Below are 18,331 nucleotides of genomic sequence, written 5' to 3' on the forward strand. Positions count from 1 at the left end.
GTATTTTTTTTGTTTGTTTTTGGCACAAATATATTTAAGTTTAATTAAATAAACCCTTGATCAAAATGATATGCAGAAAATCCCTGCATTGTACGGGTTTAAAAATTTCAGACGTATTAATAATTTATCCTCACAAAGCTCTGGCCATCTTCCGCATCAGCTCAGCGGTTGGACTGTTACCCATCCCTGATTTCTGTGAACTCGCCATTGCACAAAGCGAGCCGGCCTTCGGCTGTGGTGGTGCTTGTCTGAGTGGAATCGCAGCATCACGTGGACCCTGTGGATGGCTGAAGGTTGATTGGTTTTATTGACTGACCTACAAAAAGAAAAACATGCACAGGAACTGACCTTGAACTGACGAGCTGCAGCTGATTGATAATAATCCACCAACCGTGAGGGCCGATTTATTAGGTACAGTTTACTAGTGACTACTGGGACTTTGACCTTCAGGACTGCCTCCATTCTTCATGCTCCAAATATGCTCTGTGGGACTGAGATTTGGTGACAGTGGGAGCCATTAGAGTACAGTCTTAAGAACTGTACTCTAATGGCTCTGTACTCAGTTGGTATGAACACTCTCAAGTGTGCTCATAAAGTGGGACGTGGGAGGGATCCATGCTTTCATGTTGTTTGTCTTAAACAACATGAAAGCATGGATCCTACAATTTGAACACTGGAGCTGTGGTGGTTCTCGCGTGCCTGGAGCGCTGGGACCCTCTGCTCGCACCGGGGTGGGCGGCCTTTACCAGGGTTGACTGCCTGTCTCCTCTGGGACTACCACTCCTTGGTGTGGGCGCCCCATCTGGGACCTCCCTCCTCCTGATGGGATGAGAGCGCAGAGACGTGTGGCCTTGCGTCTTTAGTACTCTTGGGGGCTGCGGATGGCCCAGTTCTCCCGGACCCATCTCTTCCTGCCTCTGGCTCCTGGGGGACGCTATTACAGCTTCCCACCTTCATTCCCAAGTATGTTTCATAACAAATACACACTCACACTCTGTCTCTTTCTGTCTCTCACACACACGCACACACTCTGCCTGTCCTAGCTTAGACATTGTCATACTGTGTACCACATATAATGTGGTACAAGAGGAGCCTATAGAGAATTTATAGAGCTAATCTTGGAAAAGCAAAATATGTTTGGCTCAGATCATAATTCTGATTGCAAAAGCTGCCAGACAGGATTTAAAAAACATAAATAAATAAAAATAATTAAGTAATTTTCACTGAGATTTAAAAGAAAAACCACAAGCTGCACTTTGTAAACCTTCAAATGCATTTAAAGCTTTGAACATGAAGGTAATTTCTGTTTACAAGTGATTGACCACATCACAGTAATAACAGGTTTTAGTTGATAAAGGCCTACAGCGTGTCAGAGGAAGCATTTCAATGAACTTAGGGCAGTAATTTAGTCGTTTATGACTTTAAAATGAGCATCATGGCTCATTGAGGACATAAATACATACACGGGCAGACAAATCGTCCTTGGCAGCAGAGGACAGCTCTGTGATAATCTGCTGAATTTATGGCAGCTGAGCATCTCTAAGCTCAGTGTAAGCTATATAAACTCTGTGTGCGAGTCCACGGCGTCCTATGTCGTCGTTTTTCCTTCTTCCCGTTTAATTTTGAAAGGGGATGGGAAATTTAAGACGGATCTTGGATTGAAAAAAAATATCTTGCCCAACAATTCTGCTGTTATAAAAAATTACAATTTTGCAAAACTGTAAAGTTTATTCAATATTTTAATTGATGCTGTAAAACTGTTTACCTAAATATTTTTATTTTTTTTTGGTTAGGTCTGCAGAATGAGCTTAAAGAATCTCAGCTTTCAGACTTAGTAATTGAGACTCTTTATTCTGTATCCATGTACTCTCTTTCAAAGGACCAGGAAAACTGACTCCCGAGGTGTATAATGGACATGTTATTTCTTACATTAATTAATTAAACAGTCTGGCTTCTCTTCCAAGCGGGGCATCTGGTATTTTGATGTTGAACCGACACCAAAGTGTGATCAAAGGAGAAATGTGAAACCAGCCATCGTTGGGCTGCAGCAACAAGAGCCACCAAGTCAGCGGTTTGACTAAAAGTGGCTACATGTGCACAGAAGATGGCTCTAGTGGATGATCGCAGGATCCTTTCCATGACTGAAAAATCAATAAATAACCCTTTTCAGAGCAACCAAGCTAGAACACTCTTCAGGTGGCAGGCATATCTTGATGCACACCTACTGTGAAGATGAAAGAAAACACAAGCGATTCATCAGCCGCAAGAGCAGAAAAAGAAATGGAGCCAGAAGTTCTTTTAATGTTTGAAAATCAGATTAAGATGAAATCAGAGAGAAGAAATTAAATAAAAGGCCAAAAGATCTGAAGCCTACATCACTTTCTGTCAGACAGGCATGGTTTCTGGGTCTACATGTCAACTGAATCCTGATTGGTTCATTTTAAATCCAGGTTTCTGCCATATTTCTGCTCTCAGCTAGAAAACTTTACGCTATATGCCATAGTACATATATCTGCAAATTTACTCGTATAGTTCCATCTCAGACTCAACTTTGAAGTGTTGAGCCCATCACACATTTTATAGCGTAAACATGAAGAAGTAAATAATTTTGTTTTGACTAATAAAGCAGAGACATTGTAAGAAAGAGATAAACCTTTTAAAGGCTTATTTTATGGCAGAAACCTAGAATACCTAAGCTTAAAACAAAAAATTTAATTTGACTGGTGGTTCTTTACATGCAGTTTTAATGTTCTGGTGATCACTAAAATTAAAGTTAGAAAATACTTTACAATACCTTCCCAAACAAGCGTTTCTTATAATGATGACACTGGCTTTGAGAAGTATTTTTACTTCAGTTCAAGTTAAAGCTCAGCTAAACCAGCTATAACAGTATTTTACGGTTTAATGTGAGTACTTTTAAGTACCACAGTGCTTCATTCAGCACTGTACGTTCAGTGGAAATACAGGCACTGAAAAGTCCGAGTCACCGTGAATATACCTCCACATATTCTGCGTAGTTAGGCGAGTTTGCAGGAACAAGGCAGAAGGCACTCTGTAGTGTGAAACTTTTTTTGTTGCTCATGAGGCCGACAGAGGGCGCTCGCACTCAGAAATCAGATGAATTAACGCAAAATGATATGAAGCTTTACTTTAACGATTGTTCAGCCACCGATTTTTACTACAGGACTACTAGAAGAGGAGGAAGAGGAGGAGGAGAGCAGGGGTCAGATGGGAGGGATGATCAGGACGGCGACCCAGTTCACCCCGCAAACCAAACCGGACGACCGCCCACAGCTGATCAAAGGATGCAATTAGTGAGATTTTAAGGGTGATTCAAGTTTATAAAAACATCCAGCTGCATTTCCCCCTGGAGAGAGAGAGAGAGAGAGAGAGAGAGGAAGGAAGGAAGGAAGGAAGGAAGGAAGAGGGAGGGACTGAGGAGTAGAGAGGAGCTGGAGTTTTAGGTTTCCCAAGCATCTGGATGTCTGGCAGGGAGAGACGAAAAAAGGAAAAGGGCTCGGATTTATGGAAAACTGTCCCGAAGCAAAGGTAAAAGGCAGAAAAAGCACGCGCAGAGGGGAGAGAAGAGGAAAATAAGGAGGAGAAAGTTGTTTTTCCAGCGGGACGGGTGCAGCATCGCAGCGAGCAGCAGGAATGTTACCGGTGAGTTTTCATTCATGAAAGGTTCCAGGAGTTTATGGATATGCAACTTCTGAACTGAAGAGTCGAGCTGAGGCAGCAGCCTGGAGCCTACAGCTTCAAACACACGTCAGACCCTTAGAAATAAGCTCATTTCACTCCTGCAATCTATGTCTGGATGAGGGTATAGTTTGTTTCAGTTCATTTATTAATTAAACATTTTTTAAACGTACTGTGTGCATTAATTTAAATGTGCCAAACCTCAATATAAATGCATGCTGAGCTTTCACTTGCTTGTGCAAGTGCAACTACTGATAGGCAGGATAAGGATAAGATAAGATAGGCTGGGATTGAATTTATTTATTCTAAAAGTTTGGAATTTCCTGTAACACAGCTGCCAAAATATTAAATACCGGTACTACTTCTAACAAAATAGTTGAAATAAGGCAGTAATAGGTCATTAAGGTATTGATACCTAATAGAAAAAAAGAAATCAGATTCAGTGGGTTAAAGGCTAAAAAAATAAAAAATAAAAAATAATAAAAATATATAAATAAATATATATAATATATAATAAATATATAAAGCTATGTAAAAAGTTTTATTTCAATGCAACAAAGTGGCTCAATAGTTGGACTCAATAAAACTGTAGTTTTCTAATACATGAGAAGCTCAGCATGTAAAGTGCTGTGACAGTCCAATTTTTACCCTTGTTTTCCACTTAACTGTTTAATTTTCAAGAGCGGCACGAACTTGGAAACCAACGCACAGTTTAGGAAACGCTTTGAGCACTTCCCATGTCATCTCCAGGAATGTTAGCGGTGAATTTTCATTCAGAGACAAGGAAACAAAGAAATAACTAAACTGCTCAGCACTTCTCACATTCCTTCAACTTTAGTGAGTGCACGTCACACAACAGCCAATCATCAGCCAGAACCAACAAGACAGCTGATTATGTGACTGTATCCTGATATTTTTCACCATGTTTTTTTCCTAATATTTAAACATTCGTTTGGAATTGTGGGAAACATTTTTACACCAGACTTCATTTAGTCTGTTTGAGCCAGATGACTGCAAAGTGACTCAGTGCAATACTTCATGTAATTTTAGATTTTCTTCCCATCTCTGAGGGGGTCTAAGGGCACATCTTTCACCATCTTACAATGCTGTGATTGCAGCCATTTCCCAACTCTGTGAATGGAACTCACGGCCATTTATTAATGGTCACGACAGGATTAACAAATATGAAACTGAGATCGTGGTGCAACTGTACTGTTGCAACATCAGATGATGTTGAGGAAGTCATTGAAGACGTTTTTGACACTAAAAACTTTCCAACCAGATGAACAGAATCAAGTTTCTGTGACTTGGAGGAAAAATGGACATGACGACAAAATAAACTGTGGTTCACTGGTTTTGTGCTGAGATTTTCCACAGTTGTCCCAAATTACCTCCTATCAGTGTCTTCCTATTGGTGTCTAAGCAAAAGTCTTTTAACCATTTATAAAGCATTAACTACATCTCATTAACCCTTTATGAACAGCCTTATCATAATGTGGGTTATGCAGCAGACGCTGGAGGTTCTCTGTATGTACACACAGGAAATATCTGCAGTCGAGCGCAGAGTGCCTGAAGTGTTTTTGTACTGCCAGGTCCATTTGTGCTGGTTTTTGGTTAGGTGCCTGAAGCGGGGTCTGTGTTTAGCACCAGCTTGACACATTTTCACATTTTGTTCTAGAACATATAATCCCTGAAAAGATAAAAAAGTGCATTTTGGAACGGGTAGGTACTTTACAGAGGGCGTGTGCTAACGAGGGGCATAATATTAGAGTCTTCTCATCATCCTGCTCTTTTCTGGTCCACTGATAGCGTTGCACTTCTTGCATTTGCATTTATATTTGCACTTCAAACATCACGACAGTGGCACAAGCCGTTAGCCAATGAGATCCACCCTTTGCTTTTGGTATCAGCTTTCAAAACACCAAGATAGTGATGGCGAAAACAGCCATCTTGAGGCTTGAAAATGAGACTTCACAAACTTAATGGGTGATGTGACAGTAGCCACCTCCATTCACTGTCTATTAAAAAGCATCATCTGCTTCATCTACTTTGCTGAAGGTCCCGACCAATGTTATGTTTCCATTCACACAGTAGAGTTAATGTATATATATGTTTGCGTTCGTGCTTGTGTTGATCTGCATCTTTTAGAGAAAAAGTCTCAAATTACCAACCCTGAAATCGGTGGACATTAGTATTCCTGTTTCCCTTCCGTCCTTCCTCCCTCTATTCCCGTTTCTCTTTATCTCTCTCTCTCCCACATGACACATGGCAGAAAACACTACACCTCTTTGTGGCTGCTGTCAGCTCCAGACAATACTCTGAAGATATACAGAAGTGTTTACTCTATAGAGCGAGGCAGAGAAAGAGAGGCATAGAAGCCTGCTACTTTGACTTTTGACCTCACCCTGAATTTCCAGTCCTCCACCTCGGTTCAGGCGCTTTCTCTAACCTTTGATCCAAAGTACACCATCTCCTAGCTTGTTCTGGAAACCAGCCACTGTTCACTGTATTGTTTTGACAATTAAAGCTCTTTTGCCCTCGTGTCTCCAAACAGGGGCAGCTCACAAGACTGACACAACAAATTCAAAACAGAGCATGATATCATCTGGCAACTTCTTCTGAAATGTTGAGCAGCCGGCACATATTTTCCTGGGTACAGAGCCGGCAGCACTGCCGTCAGTATCTTCTTTTTCCACGAATAGCGAAGCTACAGAAATATTACAAACGCCGTACAATCTCTCATTTACTTTATTTTATGTTGAACTTCATGAAAAATTTTGCATCTTCCTCAGAATTTTTATTCAAAGCTTTAGCACAGAAAACCTATACTCTTACCTTAAAAGACTCATTTACAGCGCCATATTTTTGCTCAAATGCTGCTACTAGAGTAGCTTTGCATGATTCAGACTCATATATTGACATAGTAACCATTGGCGCTTTTGTTTACCTTATAATATGAAATTGAAAGGACAGAGTATAAGAAAAAGCTCAATAGCTTCCCCTTAAAAACATGTCTTTACTTAAAATGTAATGGTAAATACAGAGAGGGCGTGCCATGTTGTAGGCGTGCCATGTTGGTGACAGAAGTTACATGTAAACGTCACGGAGCAGAGTCATTTCTATTGGTTTAGGACGTTTATGTTAGAATTTAACTCAAAGTGCTGCTGGATCTAAGTTAAGTGTCAGAGACACACCTGAAATGCTCTAGGCTCTAAATATTATTTTATCTTTATTCGTGTATTTTTACCAGTAGCAAATTTAGCATTGTCCGTCGCTAATGTCTGTAATACATCACGTCTGGATTGGAAAAAACAACATTTTAAGCTTGGTGAAAATATTTGTAAATGGATCAAGTGGCTTTTTGCTTTGGAGTATTTATTTATTTTAGTCAAATAACTGTGGTATTTTGTGAAAAGTTGTTATGCATAGACTTTGTAGAAAAAGAAAGACTAAAGAAAGTCCATGAAAATAAATGATTTATTAATACAGCAGCAGTGTATTGCCCCCCAAGTGTGAGAATTGTTTTGCTTCTCATTGAGCTGGTAGCTCATGTTTTACTCAATGCACACAGTCCCTATAGAGACGGTACTGACTGTTCTGTGGGTGTGTGGGTGAGGGGGTGTGGATAGTGAGAGTAGGGTGGCTGAAACACAAATCACCTTCAGCTGTCACTGTGGCCTACTCCCCCCCCCCCACACACACACACACACATACACAGAGGCCAAGATCTGGCAGTAGGGAGGCTGGTGTGACTCTGGGATTGTTTTTTGTTTTTTAATTTTTTGTTTTGTTATTTGTTGTTTATGCTCCTTGCTTTTTTTTTATTTAGAAGCTTTATTCATTTAAGCGCAACACACCTTTAATAACCAGAGGAAACATTTTTGGATGCAATGAAACCAAGCAGCAACCTCCAGAGCTAAAGAACAGTCTGAGTTAAAATGCCAAAACATGCAGTTCCTGTAGTGGCCACTTGAGGCTGGCTCCAGAGTGAGTCCCCCACCCGAATTTACATATTTAACCCATATCAAGCACATTTACAGGTGGTACCACAAATGGTTTTGGCCTTTACAGACAGGTTAATCCTATCCATAAAGGCACCTTCTTAATATCACTCCTTCACCTAGATAATTGCCTTAGAGGCGTGGCCACATTCATTGACAGGCAGCTGGAGCCGATTAGCAATTTCTTGTTTTCATCTTCACTACTTTGAATCCTAAAACTGGACTTTCTCACTATATTTATGGTGTTAGTGTCTTTAAAATCATTTTTGAATTGAATTATCTGCATGCTTCAGTTTTAGTGAGTGAAATCCTAGCATTGTATTAATCCTCTACATAAGTTACCCAGACAGTTTATGAATGCTTGCGTTAGTCGATAAATTAACACTCCAGCCATTCGTCCATATCAGGTAACTTCTGGCTAAAAAGAACAAAGGAAACCCACCACGATGCTCCATGGAGCTTCTTTTATCTGGTCTGTGGTTAAAATCTCCAACTTTACAACAAAAGTGTTTTATCTGCAGAGGTTATAGCCTCTGCAGATAGTTTCCTACCTGTCTAAAAAGTCTACAGGTGGCTGAAGGACACCATAAACTGTATGATAGACAGACATCACACCATCACTTCACTGTGTATTGATGTTGTGGTTCTAAGAGTTGAGAGATTTGAGTGTGCAGTGTTCTCAGCTTTTCAAATTGTGACTTTGTTATCAAAGTCACTATGTATCCAAACAGAAATCACTTTTTTAAGCAGAAGAGTCGCCCCCTGTTGGCCTTTAAAGAGAATACAGACGTGGAAGCTACTTCCATCTTTACATCATCTGTTTACATGGTTTCATTCACCTGGATATTGGATTTAAGGGCGTGGTGTCCTGACACAGGCAGCTGTAGCTAATTGCTGTCTGTTAGATTTCACGTTGCTAATGGAAGCCACTGAACTAGATCTCTACGTCTGTTTTGTGCTCTGGGTACCTTTTGGAGCATTTTTAACGGTTTGCTTAATTGTATTTTTGAGTTAGCTTAAAATATGTCATCAGTCTGCCCTCAGTGAGCACTGCTCCATATCTCCTAGTTAAAGCTTTAAATCCCTCCAGTTTAACAGCAGGTGTTCCTTGAAGCTGCCTCTCTGGAGGGGCCGAGCTATTTTCTATTCAGTGTGCAACACTTTCCAAATTTTCTCCCCACCCACGTTGGCTGATTTATCCTTTCATGATTCATGATTAACAAGTAAACGCACTGTCGTTTGAAATATCACAGAAATTTAATTTAAGTTGTGTGGGCTGCTGCAACCAGCTGCTCTCAGATCTTCTTCCTGATTTAATTTAAGCTCCTAGACCAGAAAGATCTAAGGTGGAGGCAACAGTGTAAGAGCAGAAGCAGTCGCAGGACATGCAGAAAAAAAAGTGGAAAATGGTGCAAAACTTTGAAGAAAGGAACCACCTGCAAACCATTTCACTCCCCGGAGAACTTCTCTCCATGAACGACTGGTAGAGCAGATATAGGAACACTACAGTCCCACATCCCCAACACAGTCTATCATCATTCAAAACAGCAATGCAACAGCAGCCCAAACATCATCCAGTCACATTGGTTACATAATTCACAGGAAAATGACACACTTCCTGACACGGCCATTATGCTTGGTTATACAACTAATGCGGTGAAAGACAGACTCACAGTCTGTAAATACAAGGCCGTCTTTGTAGAAACTTTATATGTCGTAGGCATTCTGAACCATCCAGGCCTAGATTCAAATGAAATATGAACTTTCAGCTTCTTTGAAAAAGATGATGAGGAGGATTACATGGACTGTGGACCAGGCTATTTCTTGGTTGTTGGCATGCAAAGAAGTCATGCTCCCTCACCACCAGTCGCTTGGTCATAGACTGATGGCCCCAAAGCTAAATCAGCTGCAGTGTGAGGTCTGTTTTATTGTCTCAAGTGGTGGATTCCAAGTTTGATTAAATATCCCCAAAGTGAGTTTGATCCTTTAGAGATTTTATAGGGAAGAGAGGCTGGATTTCAAGTAACTCGGAATCCTATTCACGATTAATGGGGAGGGGAGCATGAGGTGGAGCGATGGATTAGTGTGGAAATGCAGGCATTTAACTGGCCTGCTGTGGTGAAGAGAGAGCTGAGCTGGAAGGTGACGATTTCTTCTTAGCAGTCCACTCTTAGCAGTTTCCCCTGAGATCAGCCTTAGACACTGGGTCAAGAACATCTGGTGGGATTAGAGCCACTGCTCCATATTGAAAGGAGCTGAGGTAGCATGTACATGCCTCCTGGGTGCGTACTATCTGTGCATACACGTCTGGAAGGACACCCCTGGGTAGACCCAGAACCTGCTGAAAAGATTATATATCTCATCTGTCCTGAGAAAGCCTTGGGATTCCCCGAGGAGGAACTGAAAAGCATTGCTGCAACCCCAACCTGACTTTGGTTAACTGAAAGGTAACGGAGGATGGAATTCCCTTTTTTGGGTTATTATTATCCTAGTATGATGAATTTTACTTTTTCCTCATTATTTTAAACAAAGAAATAATGAAGTTTGTAACTTTCTTGTTTGTTTTAAAGAAACACATTGGTACATTAGATCATCTAGAGGCTGAAATAAAGGTGAACCTGTGGCTGGATGTACGTACGTTCATAAAATTATTTAAACAAACATACTAAAATATTCTGATATTTACACACTCAGTCATGCAGTACTTGCAAACAGACACAAGTTAGTTTACACGGTATTAGCTCACTGAATGATTGTAGCTGTTTAAGAACTTATTGTAAGCACTTGTCCTTCTAGTGGACAGCTGGTGACAGCTGATAAACATGCCTCAGTGGTTTCTCATATGCCTTAGTGTGACGTGCAAACATGCACACTGCAGTCAGCGTACTTCCTGTAGAGCTGTAATGGACGAATGGTTGGAAAAGTGGGTGTGAGAGAGCCTGGTTGTCTCTGTTCTGTGCCTGTATTGTATGTTGTAGGTGGTTGTACATCACTGTCCTCTTTAGGAACTTGGACAAACATTTTGTGTATTAAATCCAAACTCATAGTAGATGTTCGTTGGTCTGAAGGCCCTGATAATACACGTGGCAGTTGCAGACTGCTATCATTTATAAGAAAAACACTGCCTGCTATGTGATTAAAAGTTAATCTTTCCACTTATCTATTAATGACACGTGTGACTGATGAAACGTCTTAATGATGCTCTTCACTTGAATTCGAGTATCTCTGAATATAACTCTTTAATCAAGAAAAGTCCTTCTCACTCATCACTGTCTGGCTCAAGTGTCTTCAGGCAGCAGCTGCAAAGGATTGTGGGGCATAAATATCAGTCAGAGTCACATGATAAATAATCTGTGTTGAAGATTTCTGATTACGCGTGTGCAAGAACAGGAGGAACAGTAGATTTAGTCACAGTGCATGTTAATGTAACGTCTCTTTTCTACTGAACTGTGTACTGATTTTCTGCCAATAGCTGCCGCAGAGACAGAGGGTATCTGTGTGTGTTTGAGCACATGCACCCAACATGTGACCTTGTGTGACAGGAACAGAGAGCGAGGGGTGAAGCTCTTCTGCCAGTGTACCTTCTGTGTCCTATCTGTGTGTGTGTGTGTGTGTGTGTGTGTGTGTGTGTGTGTGTGTGTGTGTGTGTGTGTGTGTGTGTGTGTGTGTGTGTGTGTGTCAGTGCAGTCATGCTGCAGCATATCAGTGCAGCCTCTCTAATCTCTGCCCTCCAGCTTTACCACTGCTGCTGCTGGACAGCTTCAATCCACACCACAGCTCAAATAATACAGATACGCTCATATTTCTGCAGATTTGTAGTTTATTAGGTGGTGGTGTGGTTTCGTTGTTATATTTAGGTGTTTCTCTTAAGTTGAGGTTTTTTAAAAATTTCACTTTGCAGTAATTGTTCAACAAACATTAAACTGTGACTGCCCGCTTTATTAGTTACACCTTGCTATAACCAACGTTTACCTCCTTTTTGCCTTAGAGCCGCCTTAATTCTTCATGGCATGGATTCAACAAGGTGATAGGATCACACAGCTGCTGCAGATGAATTAGCCACACATCCATGATCTATGATTTACACGTGTTCAAGATAATTTGAGCTTTGTGAAATGGCGTGTTTTCCTAGATAACCTAGCACCAGGATAACTGTGGCCATAAAGGGATTACGGTAACATGGCCAGCAACAGTACTCTGGTAAGCAGTGGAGTCTAAATGACGCTCAGTTGGTACCAAGGGGACCAAAGTCTGTCAAAAATATCATGCCATTACCACACCACCAATCTGAACAGCTGATACAAAGCAGTATAGAGCCATGCTTTCAAGTCATTTATGACAAATTTTGAAAATTATCCAATTGTTGGAGCAGAAATCAAGACTGAAACAACCAGGCAGTCTTTATGGTAAAATTTGTAGCCCCAGTTTCCAGTTCTTGGCTGAGAGGAACTGCACCCTGTGTGCTCTTCTGCTTCTGCATTCAGATATACTCTCATGCATACCTTGGCTATACTAAGTTATTTCAGTTACTGTTCTCTTCTTCTCAGCCTGAAGTATTCTGGTCTTTTTCTCCCGACTCTGGCATTAACAAGGCATTTTTAACCAGAGAACTGCCGCTCACTGATAGTTTCTCTTTTTCAGACCATTCTCACCCTAGAGAGGGTTGTGCAGGAAAATCCAGGCAGATCAGCAGTTTCTGAAATCCTCAGATCAGCCTGTCTGTCACCCCTAAACATGACACACTTAAAGACACTTAAATCACCTTTCTTCCCCATTCTGATGCTCTGTTTGACCATCAGCAGGTCATCTTGACCATGTCTACATCCCTAAATGCACTGGGCTGTTGCCACGTGATAGTTTTTTTTGACACGTGAATCACAATTGACAAAACTTGGAAGAGCTATTAGCTATTTGCTTGGAAGGGCTAATAGCAGAGTGTTACGAGAGAGGGTTAACTCACAGAGTTGAGCTTTTTGTTCTTTTATAACCAGTTAGCTGAAAAGTACAGTGAGTGATAGACTTTATGCTTCCCTAATACGCAATAATTTACTCATTAGACATAAGAATTACTGCAATTACAGCAATTAAGTCAAATTAAAAGCTCATAAATGAGAAATTTATAACGTGGAACAAAGTCACATAGTGACCTCATCCTTTCCTCATCTTCTGATTTGCTCTGCTTCTGTGTGCATGATTTAAAAAACAAAAGGTTTGATCACATTGTCCTAAATAGAAAACATGTCATTCATAGTGCAACACCTGAGGTTATAAAATTCAGCTGTAGTTTTAATTCATCTAAAACAAAACTATCTGTGATGCAGCTGTACCAAATACCATCGTCTCGATGTCTCGAGTCCTCCCCGCTCGTACTTTGCTCCCCTCCTCCACCTGCATCCACGATGAGAGGGACAAGAATCAGGGATGGTCTTTGTTGTCTGTGTTCCTTCTTGGCTCCATCATCTATGTTCCTGTGCTTCCTGTCCTCTGCATCTAGCTACTTGATTTGTTTTTTTGTTACTTTTGTTTTAACATCATCTTTATATGACTGTGGTTAACAGATGTTCTTTAAAATAAAGCTCTGTTTTGTTTCCGTCAGGTCGAGTTGTATTTAAACCAACTGCAGCCTTTCACAGCAGCTGGAAGTTGGTTTACTTTTATCATGAAGAACTAAACTTTTACCTAAAACTGAATGGTGACAAGCGTCCGAGTTTTACAGTCAAACCTTTGACTCAGTCACCGACAAAAAAATAGAACCGCCCCCGTCATGCCAGATGTATGATGAACATATAACAATATCAGCTCACGGTCTACTCCCAACAACAGACACGAACAGAGTCTGGCCTTTCCTTTCTTATGGCTCATCTTCCTCACCCCCTCTCCTTATATTTACTGAAAGCCGACTCCCTTCCCTCCTCCCTCACTGACACCCTCTCTCACATTTGTATTCCCTGCTCCACGTACATTTCAAACACTCTCACCTACAGACACACTACCTTCTCTGTCTGACACCATCAATTATATATCTCACTCTCGCTCTCAAACACACACATGCACGCACACACACACACACACACACACACACGTGTACACACGCTGGTGTGTGTGCTTCTGCTCAGTGATTTTCCAATGAGGCGTTTTTGGGGGCTGGTTTTGGAGCGGCTGGTGTTTCTGTCTGAAAACTTCAAACTGAGTAATTGCAGGAAACAGAAGAAGAAGAAGCAGCAGCTCCAAACCAGGAAAAGCAAACAGTGGGTGAGTGAGAGAAGAGCTCTACTTTGCTTTTTCATATATGTTCTTCTCAGTCTAACATGATGAAGTTAGTTGTGTGAGTTTTATTTAGTTTTTACTAGGAAAGGTCTGGACGGAGTTTTCTGTACTTGAGTTTTGGGCCCTGATAGAGGCTAACGTGTTGTTTTAAAATGACTAATAAAACGAGCATTGATTGTTTCCTGCAGACACTAACACGGGCTGTTTGTCACCCTGGATCACTCTTCCTCTATCTGACTTTCTGTTTTTTCCTTCTCTAATGCTGAAAATAGCCCGAGTCACTCCATTCAGCCCCACAGGCATTTCAGGAACTACAGCTCAATCTGCCTCTGTGTGTCTCAGTCACTGATAGCCAGGAAGGAACTGTCATTACTGTGAGGTCATTATGTTCACATGATCAGTGAGCACTAGTACAAGTGATTTTACTGATCCTAACATGCTGTCACGGTGCTTTTGAGTTTCAGATTCTTGATGAACATTTTTTTAGTTTGGGTTTATGTTATTATTCTAACGGTGAGTTCTGTTACTAAAGCTTTTATTCCTGATCTTTACATTGTGGTTTTCCTAGTAAGTTCTGGTCCCCGTGAACTTTATTATTATTCAAAGGTTGACTGTCAGTTCTTTTGGTTTCAGGCTGACTCTGCTTTAAATGCTTGCTGACATTAGGAAAGTCACTAAAGGTCTGTTAACTTTAGAGGTCTGCATGTGCACAAAGTATAGAGTTAAAGTTAGGACATAAATGTGCTGCTGCAAAATAGAAAATTGGAATTTCTGGTTTGTGATCTTTTGCTTTGTGTCACTGATACACATTTACCTGTAACTTCATTGGGTACACCTTGCTTGTACTGAGTTGGACCGGCTCCTTTTTTTTCTTCCAAGCTTTCCTAATTCTCTGTGGCATAGATTCAACAAGGTGCCAGAAAAATTCCACAAAGATTAATCTCCATGTTAACAAGATTGACAGACAGACAGATAGATGGTGCATCATCCTGCTGAAGCTCTGTGGTCATACAGGGATGGACATGGTCAGCAACAGGTGCCCAAATTGTGCTTGTAGCCATGCTACCAAATGGTGAATCTACAATCCAATACAGCGCTATTATTATAACATGGCTGTAGGTATGATATATGGTACCTGGGACTTTTTTAGAAATGAAGAAGCCTCTTACATGGGAGGTGAAACGATATCATGAAACTTAGATATTTCTTAACAAAGTGGCTCACAAAATCTTTTTTTCTTTTCATGCTTCAGTTTGACACCATAATAAGGTTTTCAGTTCCAGGTAAACTGTAAAAGAAGACTGTAGTTTGGATGCAGGAGTTATGTGAGGACAGTATGTTAGACAGAGCTGGGACAGAATTTGGAGGTAAAAAGCTTTCTATTGTACGCGTCAGCTCGTGTTTTTATGCAGTGTTCATAATAACCCAGAAGAAGCTTTTGGAAAGTTTAATGCAGGACGACATCAGCGAAGTGCAAAACAGTGTTTGTTTTCTTCATCGTGTCCAAGCCTTTAGGTTTAACGCAGCTGGTTAACATGGCAGCCTGTGAGGGATCCGAGAGCTCAGCTTTACCTTCATGCGATTGAACTGCTTCAGCAAATAAACTGATTTATTTATTTAAAGGATGAATTTGAGATCTCCTTTAATTGTTATGGTTTGAAATAATTTTGATACAAAATACAAATCATACAACTTACTTGCTTAGACCAGCCTGATCTGATTGTTTAACAGAAAATACAGTTTCATTTAAACCTTTAAATTATGCTTGAGTGAATCGTGTATTGCAGGATGCTAGCACCATAGATGAGCTGGAGGAAGCTCACCTACAGTATTTTACTGTTTTTACATTATGGCTTTGATTTTTATTCTTTGCTGTAGACTTGGTTCCCTCAGTGTTTTCCTCTCAGTTCCTCACTCTGTCTTTGGTCTTTGTATTTTGGTTTCTTTGCATCCCTTCTCAGGAAAGTCTGAGTTCAGATGAGCAATAGTGAGGTTTTAGTTCCAGAAAGGCTCATCAATCAATTCATCTTCTCTTTGTCTTTTATCAAAGCATCTGTTATGTTCCTGTCTGTGTTTGCTGCTTTGTTCCTGTTTGATTTTTCTGCATATTCAGTGTTCTTTTGATTCTGGTTCTGGTTGGACTTTTGTATTTGAGACTTTTGATCAGCCACAATAAAGGCCTGCCTCATTTTTTATAATGTTTGTGTTGTATCACTCGGCACGGTCCCTCATTTGACTTTCCTTTGTACATCAAGACTGTAGATTTGTAATAATTGAAACAATTTCTCGAGACACGCTTAAAATATTTAGATTACTAAAAGATCTGAAAGATATAACTGTTAATATGAGACGCCTGATTAATTACCAATAAATGACATTAAAACCAAAGGCCATGCTGGGAAATAAATGATCCCTCACAGGCCAAAGTTTTAGGAGAAACAGATTGTCTCACACCACGAACTTTCCAGTTTCACAATTAAAAACATTACAGGGCCACATGTAAATAAATAAGTGATCACACTCAGTCACTCGAAGGTCAAAATACAAGAAAATGTGCTGCAGACAGTGTTTCAAATACAGCATTTATTATTAGTGAAATTCACCGACAGCGTGTTTGCACTGCATTCGTCTTTGTCTGCTTTGTGTAGTCTTTTTTTATTAAATCACTTAAAGGAGAAAAGCACACTGGATGATTTGATGTTCTTTTATTGCAGCCGGCACCCCGTGAGTGTAACAAATGATGTTTCTGACCATGTGAAAAACATAACAGCGCTTCTGAGGCCACGATTAGCCTACTTTGAACGATTTGTGGACGAGTAAAACCCCTGGTGTGTTTGCAGGGTTTAGGAGTTTACTCGTGGGTGTATGTGTGTGTGTCTAATCCAAGCTTTAGAGCCCGTGTCTCTGCTCTGTCCGTCTGCATGCAGCCAGAGATTACTTGACATGATCTGGGACAGGTATATAGAATACTGAGGATTAGTGTACAGAGTATACTTTGAGTGTGTGCATACTGTAGTATCTGCACAGGAAGACTGTGTGTGTTTGTGTGTGTGTGTGAGAGAAAAAGAAAAAGCAACACTGAGATTAAAAAGTGTATATGTATCTGTGAGCGCTGTGGTGTGTCGATGCACTCCTATCCCAGATTACCCTAAATTTATCTTTCGACTGCCGGCTGACTATCTGGCGTGACATCACCAGTGACATCACTGACGATAACACAGGATGTCCTTTTCTGATTGACATTTTAATCTTTTGGCTGCAGAATATACAGGATTTGATAACAAAATTATTGAGAGGGGATCAGTACTCCGCAGATCACCTTTAAAATCATAAAGTGCTTTTTCTATTTATGTTAACAGAAATAAACGGACACTAAAATGAGAGTGAGCCCACGGTTCTCAGCTGGAACAAAGTGGAGTGCCCACCCTGGTTGGAGTTCAAGTGATCTGGAGTCTTGTTGATTGGTGACCTGGGGAGGAAGTGGCAGATTGGTGCAGCAGTAGTAAAGATGATCTTGCCCTCACCTATCCACAAGTTTTAGGTCGTGACCAGAAGAATGAGATCATGGATACAAGCAGCAGAAATGAGCTTTTTCCAGGGAAAGTCTGGGTTTTCCCTTAGAGATAGGGTGAGGTGCTCAATCATTCTGGAGGGGCTCAGAGTAGAGCTGCTATTCCACATTAAAAAGAGCCCGTTGAGGTCATTCATCTGACCCGATGTCTCCTAAGCGAGGTGTTTCAGGCAGGTCCCAATTGGTGGAGACCCACAGGCAAAGATGGAGGAGATACCTCTTCTTTGACTGCTGCCCCAGCGACGCAGACCCGGATAAGCAGGATTGATGGATGGATGGATTAGGCTGGGTTTGCCATTGTCATAGAGAGAATTGGCCGTGTGTGTTACTCTGTGTACAACCAGTTATGTGTCACAACTAATAGAGTAGGACAAGATTCGAAAACAAATTAAAGATTCAGTCTTTACTGGGCCAAAAAGTAAAGAGGACGTCCATAAATATCAGACAAGCAAACCCAACAAAGAGTATTCAGAGGCAAACACCAGAAAACAGAATTATAACACTAAAAAAAACTTCACATGGAGTACAAAGAGAATCTGCCACTGAAAGACGGGAAGACACGCATTAAACTCACATTAAAAATGAAAGAAAAGAAACGCCAAAATAAAACAAGAAAAAGACAACAAAGAAAAACAGTAACTCAGGATTCAAAGTGAGACCTCACAATATTGATTTTGTGAGGTTATTAAGCTGAGATCAGTGTTGTGATGACATGGATGAAGGACTATATCATGCTTTTGTTGGACAAAATCTGCCCCTGCTCCTTGGTCACCTTCATATCGCCCAACATTAA

At 40.7% G+C, this 18,331-nt stretch overlaps 1 protein-coding gene across 3 annotated transcripts in view; it reads left to right on the forward strand.

Annotated features, from left to right (window-relative positions):
- The first annotated feature begins 3,408 nt into the window (after positions 1-3,408).
- Positions 3,409-18,331, forward strand: part of LOC113011648 (apoptosis-stimulating of p53 protein 1-like) — a 56,053-nt gene continuing 41,130 nt past the window's right edge. Inside the window, exon 1 of one of the 3 annotated variants that reach the window (XM_026151257.1) lies at positions 3,409-3,663. In XM_026151257.1, coding sequence (XP_026007042.1) covers positions 3,655-3,663 — 9 coding nt within the window. In that variant the 5' untranslated portion in view covers positions 3,409-3,654. Of the gene's footprint in view, positions 3,664-13,445; positions 13,953-18,331 lie in introns of those variants that run through there. The other 2 variants (XM_026151255.1, XM_026151256.1) reach the window with 2 other exon arrangements.

The sequence above is a fragment of the Astatotilapia calliptera genome, chromosome 19 (genome assembly GCF_900246225.1).
Source record: "Astatotilapia calliptera chromosome 19, fAstCal1.2, whole genome shotgun sequence".
Taxonomy (NCBI): domain Eukaryota; kingdom Metazoa; phylum Chordata; class Actinopteri; order Cichliformes; family Cichlidae; genus Astatotilapia; species Astatotilapia calliptera.